Source organism: Cavia porcellus, unplaced genomic scaffold (genome assembly GCF_034190915.1).
Source record: "Cavia porcellus strain 051 isolate PalLab524CR breed Dunkin Hartley unplaced genomic scaffold, mCavPor4.1 scaffold_5, whole genome shotgun sequence".
Taxonomy (NCBI): domain Eukaryota; kingdom Metazoa; phylum Chordata; class Mammalia; order Rodentia; family Caviidae; genus Cavia; species Cavia porcellus.
In genome coordinates this window covers 48,048,130-48,062,214 of record NW_026947488.1, presented here as the reverse complement: position 1 = coordinate 48,062,214, position 14,085 = coordinate 48,048,130, and the positions used below count along the sequence as shown (strand labels likewise).

General features: G+C 46.5%; 1 protein-coding gene across 5 annotated transcripts in view; it reads right to left on the bottom strand.

The window, feature by feature from the left end:
• Slc23a2 (solute carrier family 23 member 2) overlaps nt 1–14,085 on the bottom strand; it is a 108,208-nt gene that overhangs the window by 43,556 nt on the left and 50,567 nt on the right. For all 5 annotated transcript variants that reach the window (XM_063248736.1, XM_063248735.1, XM_003476600.5 and 2 more), the window contains exons 3-4: nt 5,059–5,157; nt 2,299–2,415 (exon numbers count right to left, since the gene is read on the bottom strand). In XM_063248736.1, coding sequence (XP_063104806.1) covers nt 2,299–2,415; nt 5,059–5,157 — 216 coding nt within the window. The remainder of the gene's footprint in view (nt 1–2,298; nt 2,416–5,058; nt 5,158–14,085) is intronic.

Below are 14,085 nucleotides of genomic sequence, written 5' to 3'. Positions count from 1 at the left end.
TGCCCAGTCAGATCAGGAGCGGCTACAGAAAGGGTGATGTTTATACCACAGAGTGCCACCGAGCTACCAGGAGGAGAGCTTGGGTCTTATGTCAGAAACACAAATGTAAGGAAGGAACAAAGTAAGATAGGCAATAGGAAAAAAAAATGCTTCCTAGAGGAGTTCTTGGTTTATTAAGCCAGTGTAATTTTATGTCTGCAGTTTTTTTAAAGAGAAAAAACCGCAGGAAAGAAAAACAAAAAATAAGCGACAAAAAAACAACTACCAAAACAACAAACTCAAAACAGTAACAATATAAGCTTTCAAAATAAGACAGGAATTTAACAGTGGTTGTAATATTGCACATTGCTATATTCAAAAAAGTTGGTTAGATTACCAGATATAGACATGTAGAATCATATGATCTAATCATGACTATTAAGTGCTCTTTTCCAAGAATTAATACATTTAGTAGAATAGTCATCTTAGCTGTTTTATGTCTTTTTCTTTGCCCTTTCTTTTCTCCTTTCCCCAATCCTAGTTACTTTTTCCCTTTAAGCAGTTTTTCTTACCTTTTCACAACATCTACTATAAGTTTTGGACCATATTTACTCTAAGTTTCTTACACTAAGGAGACAATACAGTATCTACACATTTAAGTCAAATTTATTCCACTTATGAGTATGGAATCAAGTCTCATCCATTTACCTATAAAAAGCATCAATGCAATCTTTCTTTATAGGTGAGTAGTACTCCATTGTATAAAAATACTCTATCTTTTTTATTCATTCCTCAGTTGCTGGGCATTTGGATCATTTCCAAGATCTGGCTATTACAAATTGCGCTGCTATAAACATGGGTGCACATACATCACTGTGGTATGTTTTCAGTTCTTCTGGGAATATGCCCAGAAGTGGAATAGCTGGGTCAAATGGGACCTCTAATCCTAGCTTTTTGAGGAACCTCCACACTGATTTCCACAGTGCATTTCTGTTTGCTGATATTTATAGTATTCAACAGGTTCTTAAAAGTATGTAAATGTGTTGAAGATACAGTTCAGCAGTATAGCAACTTCCTGGCAAGCATGACAAGGTCACGAGCTTGATTCCTAGTACCAAAATAAATAAATACCCAATAGACAGACAGACAGACAGATAAAAATAAAAGTATAGGGCTGGGGATTTAGCTCAGTGGCGTAAGCGCCTGCCTGGCAAGTGCAAGGTCCTGAGTTCAATCCCCAGTACCGTGAAAAAAAAAAAAAGAAAGAAAGAAATAAAAGTGTATTAACTAGCCAGGTGTGGTGCACACCTGCAATCCCAGCACGCTGGTGGCGGAGGCCAAGGATCACTGAATTCAAGGCTAGTCTGGACTACAAAGTGAATTCAAAGCTAGCCTGAACTGCACTGTGAAACCCTTTCCAAAACAGGCAATAATAATAGTAAGCTTTAGACTTCTCAAATCAGCAGGGTTCTTTGTTCATAGTAATATCACTTTATATTTCATAAAGGTAAATAAATCTCTGGATGTGAAGAAAGCAAGCAAGCCAGCAAGCGAGTGTCCTCACTCATCCTCCTACTCCAGAAAAAGCTACTATAACCCTACGAGCAGGGAAATGGTGCTGCCAGCCAGGAGGGGATGTCCCAAGGGCACAAGCGGCCACCGCTGGCTTGTGTCTCCCCACTGGCCCCAACCCATTCATGCACCCCGGAAGACATAATGGGTGGAACAGCTGCTCCATGGCCAGGTTCCCATCCTCTACATGTCTGCTGCAGGGACACTTAGGAGGTTGCCCGTGTTTCACAACACACCCTGCCATGCGTGTGGCCAGGTTCGTGTGGCCAAGTATGGGAGATGGAAATTAATTCCTTTTCACTCTCTGCATCCTTCCCTCTAACTCCTTTTTTTTTTTCTGTTTCTATCATCTTCTTTCCTCATCTATGTCATTTCTCTTGCTTTTCTCTGAAGATTTTTCCTTCTTTCTTTTCCTAGTTTTCTTTATCCTACTATGAAATTGATGTTAAAAATTCTATTTTTTATTTTTATGTTTTAAGAAAGTCTCACTATGCAGCCCTGACCTTCCCCTGTGGCAATCCTCCTGCCTCAGCCTCCAAAAAGAGGGATAGGATTACAGGCATGTGCTACCACATTATTACTGCACACTACTGCACATCTGCACATTATTACTCCTAATTATTCTTAAAAGAGTGATTTTATAAGAAAATCATTAATAAATAAAAACCAAACTTGAATTTTCTGAAACTCCAGATGGTAGGCAATGCAAGCTGCCAGCAGTTACACATCCCACAGGGAGCATCTTACCTGCAGTCCCAGAAATATGCACAGGTACCAGGGAGGAACATCTTCGATGGTGTAGATCATATCTGACCGCTGAGGGTCCAGACTGCCAGTACTGTCCAGGGTCTCTGCGAGAGAGCTCTGCGGGCAAGTGAGAACAAGGTGGGACTTAGTGAATGCCAGAAAACCGTCAGCCCAGCACAGCCCACTGCTGAGGACAAGCGCCCCTCCTGCTGCTCCAAGGCAGCCAAGTGCACTTGCTCAGTGAGATGGACCATCCTCAGAATTCAGGACCCTGTGTGTCCCTTGGCATTAAATCACCTCCAAGAGCACCCAGCTTGTTCAGAGTTGCTCCCCTAACCTCAACCCTCCCACGAGGACGGAGATCATGAAGAACACAAAGTGGCAGCTTGAGTGAGATCCAAAGGAAGACATGTTGTAAAACCTTTAGTCACTTTCCAACTGATATCCCTCCAACTCTAACCACTCCTGTCCATTTTTGTACCTAAAAATAAAGCCTAACTCGCCCTACCAAAACAGTTACGCAAAGATGCTGACATGCAAAACTCCCAAGTCTATCAATTTAAAAACTCAAAGGCACTAAAAATGCATTTATAGTTTGGATGACAAATTTTCTTCTCTCCTAATCACCAATAGTAAGAACTTTTAAAAGAAATAAAGTGCTGAATGCTTTTGAAGCCCAAATCACCACAATGTTGTGACACTCAAGGTTACAGACAAAGCATTTTCAGTCAGCTTGGGCCACAGTTCCAAGCTCACTCAGCATTGGACCACACAGGACACTCAAAGTAACCCTGTCTTCCCCAGGGAGTCTCCAAACTGCAGATCCAAGAAGAGGAGAACTGCAGGCTGGGAGCCAAATCCTTTAAATACAAGAAGTGACGCACCTCTGCCTAAAGGTAAATGTCTGAAGTAAGCTGACATTTGATCTAATCTAACCGTAATCGAACATGCCCTTTCAGGGAGAATATTTCCTTCTAACAGATTTGCACTGTTGAACAGGTTTGATTGGGGTGCGTCTTTTGAAAGCCTGGTAGAAATGGCAGAAAAACTCGTGTGTGTGTGTGTGTGTGTGTGTGTGTGTGTGTGTGTGCGCGCGCGCGCAATAGAGCAAGCAAGAACAAAAGAGAGAGAGAGACAGACAGACAGAGAGAAAGAGAAGATCTGCATGCAGAAAGATCAGCTCCATAGACTGCCGCTGTCTAAATCCTGTGCTGTGCCTGGGAGCCACCTCTGACACCCTGCCTCCTTAAAGTTGGTATATGACAGGAAGCTGCAGGTTTTGTGTTGAGTTATTTCAGGACCCCTGGAGACAACTGAAGTTGGCAGTGCAGGCCTATGTGACTGTCCCCCAGTGTGCGCCCCACACACCAGGTTGGGATGAGCACTAACCACATTTACTGCTGGGAAACTGAAAGCTTGATGGGAAACAGTAACTGGGAGCCAGCACTTGGTGACTCCCAGACTTGCTCATGTACCTTTTCCCATCACTTTAATCTCTATGCTTTCTTTGTTTGAAAACAAGACAACAATGAACCACGAGGATTACAAGGTGGCTGAGTCCTGTGAATCCTAGAACATCACTGACCCTAACGAGGAAGCCCACACTGAGCCAGCCAGCCTGCTACCTTGATGCAGTCATGGTACTAGGCTCATCACATAAAGGTCCACTCAACACCAGCCCACTACCCACAGCCCTGCAGGACAGCACCACTAATAACAAAGTATGAGCAAAGAAACATTTCCCCAACGCAGTACATGCTAGAATTTTGCTTAAAGGCTTGGTCGCCAAGGCGGCACTATTGAAAGGGGCTTTTAAGAGAGAGGATCTAGTGGGAAGTCCCAAGACCCTGGGACACATGCACACACACCTAAAGCACTCACTCCCACACTTTCCTATCATGATGAACCCTGTCCAACAGCAGCCCGATCCATCAAGGCTGCCTGGTCTCGAACCTCCAGACCTCTGATCTGTGTCAGGTATTTCACTACATGCTACAGTGCTAGATAATGCAATGCAGCTTTCATTGCTCTGGCTGAACAGCTTCATCAAATTCATTTTCTGGTCTTTCTTACTTGCTACAGTGTTAGAATAACAGCAAGCATAGTGCTAATACCTTTCTTTTAACATAAACATTATAAATCATTTCACTCAGTCTTTATAATGAGCCATGATAGATGTTAATACCAAATGACCAAAAGTCTTTCACACGTCAGGGGTTTTCAGATTTTTTAAGTGTTGACCAGTTGGACACCTGAAAATCTGAAATCAAAATGGCTCCAAACCCTGAAACTCTCACTGGTACTAAAAAGTTTTGGATTGCCAGATTAAGCATGCTCAGCTTGTACTCGTACTCCACTTTAAAGAACAAGAAGCTGGTGCCCACCAAGCTGTAGCAATCCCCTTAGGGTCTCTCAGTCAAGCCTACCCAGGCCTGACTCTTACCTTCAAGTTCTGGACTACATGTTGAGAGCCTGCCTTAAAAATAAGTCTAGACCGGGGCTGGGGATTTAGCTCAGCGGCATAAGTGCCTGCCTTGCAAGCAGGCAGTTGCGAGTTCGATCCCCGGTACCGATAAAAAAAGAAAAAGACAAAAATAAGTCTAGACTATCCCTGATCAGGGTCACATCTTGTCATTCAGACAAATGGAGTAGGAACAACGACTCTGACCTCCACTGCAAAGGGAACACACCACAGGCACACCCCTCGCACATCCCAGGGCACAGACACCATGCCCCAGTGGCCTGGGACTGGCTGAATACCTTTTCCGCAATGCCGTTTTCCGTGGTGTAGATGGCCATGAGCTCTGTGTCTTCGTTGTCCTGCTCCCCACTGGACGTAGCTCCTCCGTTGATCACCACCTGAAGAGAAACGCTCCATGAAGAGGCTGCTTCAGCACTGACCACTCTGCTGGAGAGAACATGCTTCTTCCAAGGTTCCCACGGGAGCTTAGATCTGCACTGACTATCACGGCCCTACGTGACACCCGACGGGTGTTGCTGCACAGGGACACGAGTGTGACTTCTGATGGAGGGAGGAACACACCGTATCCCACTGGAGGAAGGGAACAGTGAGCCAGAGTGAGCTCCTTGGGGGAGACAGGAACTGGAACCTCAGACTACAGGACCCCAGGACCCTCCAGGGTGCTCAGGGGGCAGTGCTGGGCAGGCAAGATCTCTCCCGCAAAACTCGACTGGAACTCCTACCACGGCACCTAGCAGGGGGACATGCTGGGAGCTGCAGCACTGCTGTGGCTCACCTCCCTTGTTAGTAGCTGTCCGTTTCTCACTACAGCGAAGCAGACCAGACCATCACTGTGTGTACCTGCTCAGGGCACTAGGAGGCGTGTGCAAGCATGGGGGGGGAGGGGGGAGGTGATGGTGGGGCACAGGTGTCCACACCCATAAAATCTAGCTTCTGTGTCCACCAGGTATCCCAGAACTGATCTAGAGACAGATTCAAAGGAAACACATGACACCCAGCAGCAGTCTTGGTCCTTTGCTTTCCACGCCTGTCCTTAGCAAGGGACAGCAGAATCGTCTTGGCTTCCACAAGGTTAGAGCAAGAACTTCAAAATATTTTTACTCTCACCAAATGCTTCCATTCCCAGGAATCTGTCCTCAAGAATGGGAAGGACTTTAACCCAAATAAAGTCATCACTGATTAAGTATAACCACAAGTACCTAACTACAGACTACTTATGCCCAAAATACTGTAAGAAGAATGTTTTTTACAGGGAATTTGTAATGTAAAAATTGCATATGTAATATTTAGTTAACCGTACACAATGGCAACACAGCTACGTGTCAAAAACACAGGCAAAAACAAAGCATACTGAAAAGGTTTAAATTCCAGCACTGTGAGATACACTAAAAATTAGAAAAATACAGAAAAAAGGTCTGTACCAATAATTCACAAAGTGCACCGCAAATCAATAATAAAGATAAAGAAGCTCAAGGAAATGTACCCAGGCCAAGAATAGGCAATTCACAAAAGAAAAATGAAAATACACAATGAACACGTGAAATGCTGCCTCACATCATTTAAAATTACCGACATAACAATTAAAATACAAACATTTTTTGGCAGAGACGGGGGCTTTAGAAGATGGGTCTGGCGGGGACCAGCACATGGGGCCATCCCTGGTGAAGGAGCCACAGGGAGCACGGTGTGGGGTTGAGTCTTCCTGGGCCCCACAGCACTCTGCACAGAGCTGTGTCCTCCACACCCACGCGTGCCCACTGCATACACACTCAGCCAGTGATCGCCAGTGCTACATGAAACCCTGATTACCTAGGGACAACCTAAATGTTCATCAAAAGGATGGGAACGTGGCCCAGTGACAAGGTGCTGGCCTGGCGTGCATGAGGTCCTAGCTTTATCTCCAGGCTGCCAAATGGAAAAAGAGACAGAGACCGTTATATTATAGTACCCCATTCAGAGAGTAACATTCTGCTTTTTTATTGGTGGCAGCAGAGGGTTTGAGACAGGATTCTTACTATGTAGCCAGGCTGGCCTAGAACCCCCAGTGGTTCTCCTGCCTCAGTCTTCCCATTGCTGTGATAATGCCACTACACCCAGCTAAGCTGTGGGCTTTCTACTTTTTACACAAACCGATTGGTTTGTGACAGCACTTCGTAAAACTAGATGCTACCTATTTCCAGCTAAGTAAAATTCCTATAATGGGTGGTATACTCCACACCCTCTCATAGCAGCACTCAAACCACTGCGAGGCCAAGGGCAGCACATGCTCAGGATGAATCCCCGGAATGGCGCTCGGTGCACACAGGTCTGGCACAGAGCTACCCGGCTCACACTGCCCTCCCCTCCACGGTCTCAGTTGCTGCAGCAACAACTGCTTCCCGGGTATATGACACCTTTGGGGGTGATTCAAATGTTTTCGAACCAGATGGAGTTGGTGACTGCAGAACATTGTGAATGTGTTAAATGTCAATGAATTGTTCATTTTCAAATGGTTAATTTTGTTATGAAAACCTTGCCTCAGTAATTTTTTAATTTAATAATTTTTTAATTAATGTAGCAGCAAAGACAACAGATTCAGCCAAAAGGCAGCAAGCAATTCCCTCTGCTCTCCTGAGTCTCCTCTCTCACACTCACACACATGCCTCAGCCCAGATAAAGGCTCACACACTCATTTAACAACTATCCAGGGTGGCCACACTGAGGCCAGAATATGGCCTGGCTACCCAAGATAGATGAGGTGATGGAGTCATCTCCAGCCTCATGGGGCTGGACAGCCGCTGTCAGACGTCTTGCTGGCAAAAGCCTTGCTCCCCGAGGGGTAGGCCCACAGGACCATGTCCAACAGTGCCTAGGCCACCCTGCCTGCCACACGTGGTTCTGTCTCGTGGCCAAATAAAACCAACTATCCTGGCTGTGTTCCAGCAAAAGAGGATACAGGTTACAGCTCCCAGGAGCTGTCCTGAGCAGGACTCGGACTAAGGAATTCAGACTTCATGCAGAAGACTGTGGAGAGGCCATGTGGCGACACCTAGCAGGGTCTGAGATCAGATGCCCCTGCTGCAGGAGCACGGAGCACGGCCCAGAGGGAGGAAAGGAAGGCAGGCCAGAATATGAGGAGCTGGGCAGGTCCCAAGGAGCACAGGCACAGCCCTGGAAGGGGCTTCATGTTCCTAGGCTGGTCCAGATGTTTCCTGAACCCTAAACCTTCCTGACCTAAGTAATGTGATTTCTAACAGCAAGGTCAAGCTGGCCAGGGCTCTCAAGGGCCCACTTCACCCTGTGGACCTCTGGGCCAAGCTGAGCTGCAGCCACCCACTCGCTCCAGCCCTGCTCTGCTACTCTACAACCTCATACTCCATCATGGCTCCAGTGGGGGAAGGAAGGGTGGGGGACAAACTGGGAAGGTGGGAGATTCTGAAGAGGAGGAGGAAATAAAGCAAGATCTTCCCAAAGAGAGCGAGACTGGGCACGGGTAGGGGCTGAGTCTGTGAGGAGTGGGCACATGCAGGCTGGTCATCTGACCCCCCTTTCAGGTGTGTTTCTGTGCAGAGAGAAGTGCTCAGAAACAAAGAGTTCTACCCTAAGCACTGATCTATTTCACAGCGCTGTTTCTTTTGGCTGATTAAATTAGCTACACTGAGGGTCCACTTTTTTTTAAGAGCACACAAATTTTAATTTTAAAATTCAAATGCTGGAGCTGCGGGTACAGCTCAGTGACAAAGCACACACTTAGCATACTTCAGGCTCTGGGTTTGATCCCCAGCATTGAAAACACAGATCAGTTTTTTTCAGAAAAGGCAATGAAGCTTTGTTTTTTAAGGGAAAAGGATAAAAATATTGCTGATAATATCAAAGCTTCACATTTCTGAACCTTGACTTATTTTTATTGGGAAATAAAACATGTTTTGGAAAGCTTATAATAAACCCTGGTTTTCTTTTGTGCTATTAATAGCACCACTGATAACAGAGTAGAATCTTGGCATCTTCCCGGGACCTCAGGAAATTGATTGAGTTTTTATAAAAATATCACTTTATTTATAATCACTTTGGGAATAAGATGTCCTTTCTCCACCCCACCTCACTCCACTATTTGAAACCAAGCTTGTGGTTTTACATTTTGTCTCCCGCACTGTTGCTGTATGTAAGTCAGGTTCCTCTGTTTAAATGCATCTGGTGACTCTGTCTGTCCCACAATGCAAGGCTATTCTGACTGCATGTGGGGGTGTGTCTACAGATCAAAAAGTGTGTCTTGTATTCATGAGCCTCATTTCTACCAAGCCAAGCCAACAGTGCCACAGTCAGCTCCTAAGCACAGGGGGAGGATGACAGCAGACGCAGGCGGACTCCTGATGCTGCTGGAGCACCCAAAGATCTGTCCCACCTGTCCCCACGCAACTCAAAGCTTTTCCAAGACCTGCTTCACCTCTGATCAAGCAGAGGGGTGGGGCTGGAGCCACAGCCTGGTGTCTGAGTGTCACACCGATGTAGTGCTGGGTTTAAACTGACATCTCCAACAGCAGTCACACCAGTCCATCACAGGTGACACTGTGAGGCAAGGACACAGGCACCTAAAGGTCCAAAAGTCAGTTCTTCATCTTTCAGGGCCTGTTACACTCATCCACCAAGCTAACGAGTCTGGCAGCCTGGTACACCACTGCACACTAAATCAGGCACTTGGAGAGCAGTAACAAGGTGGTCCACATTAACTGCTTTCAGTTCTCTGAATAAAAGATAACACAATTCTCAACAGACACACGCAAAAGATCATTTCCTCTGGCATCCAAATCTACAATTAAAAGGTGTTCTGAATGAAAAAAGATATCAAGATGGGAGTTTCCCCAAAATATATGCCAAGCCGGCCCCCAACCTTTTTTAAATGGAACATAAAACCTCCCACTAGAATAATAAATCAGAAAGTGATTATAAGACAGCATATGCTAAAGCTGCAGTTTGTCAGTCCCAAACTGGAACACGCAGCACACAGATCTAGCGCACCAGGCTACACTGTCGCTGTGGGTACAGAAAGCCTCTCATCTTGCTCTCGCTGCCTCTGCAGACAGGATGGCCTGTGATGCCCATCTGCAGCAACTGACACTGCAGCCAAAGCAGGAAGACCCCCAGGGCTCAGCCCTGGTCTTCTCCGGGAGCTCCGGAAATGCAGTACCCAGGGCAGCCTCAGGGTTCAGGTGTGTCCACAGACCACCTGTCCTTCAAGAGGACCCGGGAAGATGCCTCACTTCCGTGATCCTAGCCCACACTGAAACCTGTATATGTCGTGTTCCTGCTCCCATGTCCGACCTGGGGTGGGCAGCGAATGTTTGCCTGGAACATACTCAAGCCAGGCACTGGGTCCAGCACCTCACCAACATCTCTCCAAGGTGAGGCACTAGGCAGGGAACTAGGGACATCTGCGACAGTGTGAGTACAGTCTGTTTGCCCCAAAACCCGCAGAAACATAATCCACATTATGAACTATTAAGGCACAAGATCAGGCGGGCCCTTTAAGCAGGGATTAGAGACCCAGTCTTGTGAAAGGATAATCCAATCATGGGATTAGCAGATTAAGAACTGTCTTGCAGTGGTATGCTAGAAAAGCCAGGCTCTAACACATTCCTGGTCCCTGTCAAGTGAGGATCTGTGTGAGCCAGAATGACCTCACCGCTGAGCCTGGTAGTGCACATCTGTGATCCTAGCACTCTGGAGGCTGAGGCAGGAGGACTGCCGCAAGTTCGAGGGTAGCCTGGGCTACATAAGACCTTGTCTCAAAACACAAAACAAAACAAAAAATGAACTTGTTTCCTTCTTAAATGAACCAGTCTGTGGTATGGAAATACCAGCAACAGAAAACAAGCTAAGACAATGACCCTGTGGGCCTACTTCTCAGGTACTGCACAGATCCTAAGCGTGCCCAGCTGGTATCAGCACCCACCAGGAAGGGACACACTGCAGGCAGCAAACTACAGACTCCAATATGTAAAGAATGCAGAAGTGACAGAAACCACTAAGAAGTCAACATCCCAACAGGAAAACCACCAGGGAAATATAAATAGCCCCTCAACATTCAAAAAGAGGTCCCACCTCTATCGTAAGATGCAAATTAAAACCATGCAGAGAAACTTTTCCCACCTGCCACAGTGACTGAGATGCCACACTGGCTGAGACCACAGTTGCGGGAAATAGGCACTGCCCCCAAACAGGTGGGAGCCTCCCCTTCCGCTTCCCAGGGCTCTCCCCTTGAGCCCACAACCCACTCTGGGAGATTTATTCTTTGACAACATCTGAGTGAAATTACTAATGTGAAGGACTATTCAGTCCAGGGCCCTTTGTAACAGCAAATTAGAAACGACCTGGACATCCAGCAACAAAGTCAGGTCACAGTATATCCATCCCACAGACTGCTCTGCAGTTATAAAAAAGAATGAGTCGCTCTGTATACTGACATGGGTTCATTCATGCAGAATGTATCTACAACATATTAGTAGGGGAAAAAAGCAGAGTGACAGAGACTGCTATCCCAATCCGCACCTCACATCCCTCATTTCATTTACAGCTATCACACACCTCTACACACATTTAAAGTAAGCTGTAGCACCAGAAAGGAACCTAATGCATGTCAAGGCCCTGAGCCCTGCCACTGCCCTCACTTCTCTCCTCCGCCTCTCGAGGGCCCGGGTCCCCACTGCTGCTTCAGTAAACACCCACAGCTCCCCAAACTAGGCCATTCCAGCAGCCGGCTTCCTCCCCCAGCTTCCAGGACACGGCCTTCCTGGGTCCCTCTGACCTCACACCCCCCTTACCTATCTACTCTGTGGCACCTCGCCCTCCAGTACCCTGGCCTAATTAAATACCAGGACCACACTGCTCTCTCCCAGGGAGAAGCCCCATCCCCTTCTGCTCTGAGCATCACAGTCTCTAACTCTATGTTCTACCCCGACTGATTCTCAGAATCAACACACATTCTTGACAACCCCCATACCCACCCTGGTATCAACCCTTATCTCCATATATGTGGGCCAGCTGGCCTTCTAGACCCTCAAGGAAGCAGTAGGAAGTTGCCCTGCCTCCTCCCTGCTTCTACCTGGCCTAGCAGCCAGTTCTCCTCTGGCACCAGCCACACCCCTCGCTCAGCAGGGCTGCCCCTGCCTGGCCTGTGGTCGTTTCTCACTCTGCAGCCAGAGGGACCTTTTCAAAACTAGGTAGAGTATGTCCCTATCTGCTTTGATCAAAGCCTTCCAATTCTTTTCCACAACTTAGAAGAACCAAAATCCTGACCAGACCCTGGGGCCTACAAATTCTCCAGTTGGCCCCACTCCACCTTCAGGATCCCATACCATACATCCTGCTGCCTGCCACTGGGCCTTTGCACCTACTCCCCAGAGTCATGCCCAGCTTCCTCTAGGCCTGTCCTTATCAAATCAGCCTGTATTGCAGTTTTTCCTGAACTCCTCTAACCTTCCCAGTTTTTCCTGTTTCAGTGTAGATGCTGCTGAAGTGACCGCATTCTGTGGCTTTTCCTTGGTACTTATTGAGATCTAACATCGTCTGCACATGTAACTTATCTGTATAGAAGCTAAGTACTGTGAGGTAGGAGACAGGGAATTGTGTCTGCCTATTTATGGCCACAGAATTTTCTAAAGCCTAGAACCAATGAAACTCTAATGCATTAAAAAAAATTAACGAGTGGCCTGCAGGTACTGTATGATCCCCGCCTGGCCTCATATTTTATTCCTTGCTATTCCCCCTCAATTCCCAGATTTATTTCTCTTGATAGAATCAGCTCTAAAATTGACACATTTACATATTTATTTAAAATCTGTTTCATCCTGCCACCATCTTTAGAAAACATAACAAGAGGAAAAACTCACAATTCAGCAGGTTGAAAAGACAAACATTTCCTCATACAAGAAATAGAAAGCAGTAATTAGAGCCTTCTCGAAGCCTCACAGAGAAGGCCTTGGGAGGCCACAGCCATACAACACTGTTTTCTCTGGCAGGAGACAGGAACACCAGAGACTCGGCCTGCCCTGGTGGGGCCGGAGCCAGGCAGGTCCCTCCCTCCCCCATTCCTGCCGGGCTGAAATCTCAGGTGGTGACAACCAGGTCTCCCTTTGAGACCTGGTTCTAGACTGGCCAGGCCAGGAAAATGTGACCCTGTAGGTGCACAGAGAAACAAGAAAATTCCAAACACTGCAGAGGGAAAGAGAAGAACTGCAGAAGAGACTTTAAAATAAGGATGTTAATGTCTTTGTGGTTTAAATGAAAAACACACGCAACAGGGGGTATGGTAGTGCACACCTGTAATCTCAACACTTGGGAGATTGGGGCAGGAGGATCGCTGTGTGTTTGAGGCCAGCTTGGGCTACGTAGTAAGTTCAAGGGTAGCCTGAACTACATAGTGAGACCCTGTCTCAAAAATAAAAACACATGCAACAAAGAATAAAATAAAAACACATGCAACAAAGAATAAAATAAAAACACATGTGTATGAGAAGTTAAGAAATAAAAATAAACAGAAATTATAGAAATACAATGTACAATTACAACAATAAAAATTCAATAAAAGCTGGTATGGTGGTGCACACATATAATCACATTACTCTGAGAGGAACATCAGGAGTTTTAGCTCAGTCTGAGAAATGGATACATAAGTGAGATGTTGCCTCAAAATAAAAAAACAGAAAAATGACAGGATGGAACTCAGTGTGGAGGTCCTAGGTTTAAACTCAGTACCAGAGTGGAGGCGGGATGGGGTGGGGTCCATGGAAAGACAGGGCTGTACGCAAGCAGAGGAACTGGAAATCCTGAGGAAGCACTGGGGAAGGTTACTCAAACCAGAAGGAAGCAACGAAAGAAAGAGACCAGAGCAAAGCACAACAATTTTCAGAGCACAAAGACTTTTTGCAGAGCCACAGTGCATTTTACAGAACAGGGGACAGACTGGCAGGAGAAGGATATGCGAATCAACAGGGACAGTGAAGCTGCTGATGTGCACATGCACCAGTGGATTCAGTGCCAACCGCAAACATCACAGCTTCACTGCTAAAGTAAGGAAACCTTGGCTGGGCACAGTGGCACACAACTGTAATCCCAGCTGGAAAGGCTGAAGCAGGACTGCCAGCCACCTGGGCTTACACGGTGAGCTCAAGGCCAGCCTGAACTATAGGGCGACAGAGAGACAGAGACAGAGAGGGAAAGAAAAAGAAGACAAAACGAGTTAAATAAAAATAAAACTATGGCAAGGCAAGTGGGCAGTTAAAACACAATCAAGCTCTTTCAAATTGAAGGGAGGTGGCAGTACTGAGTGA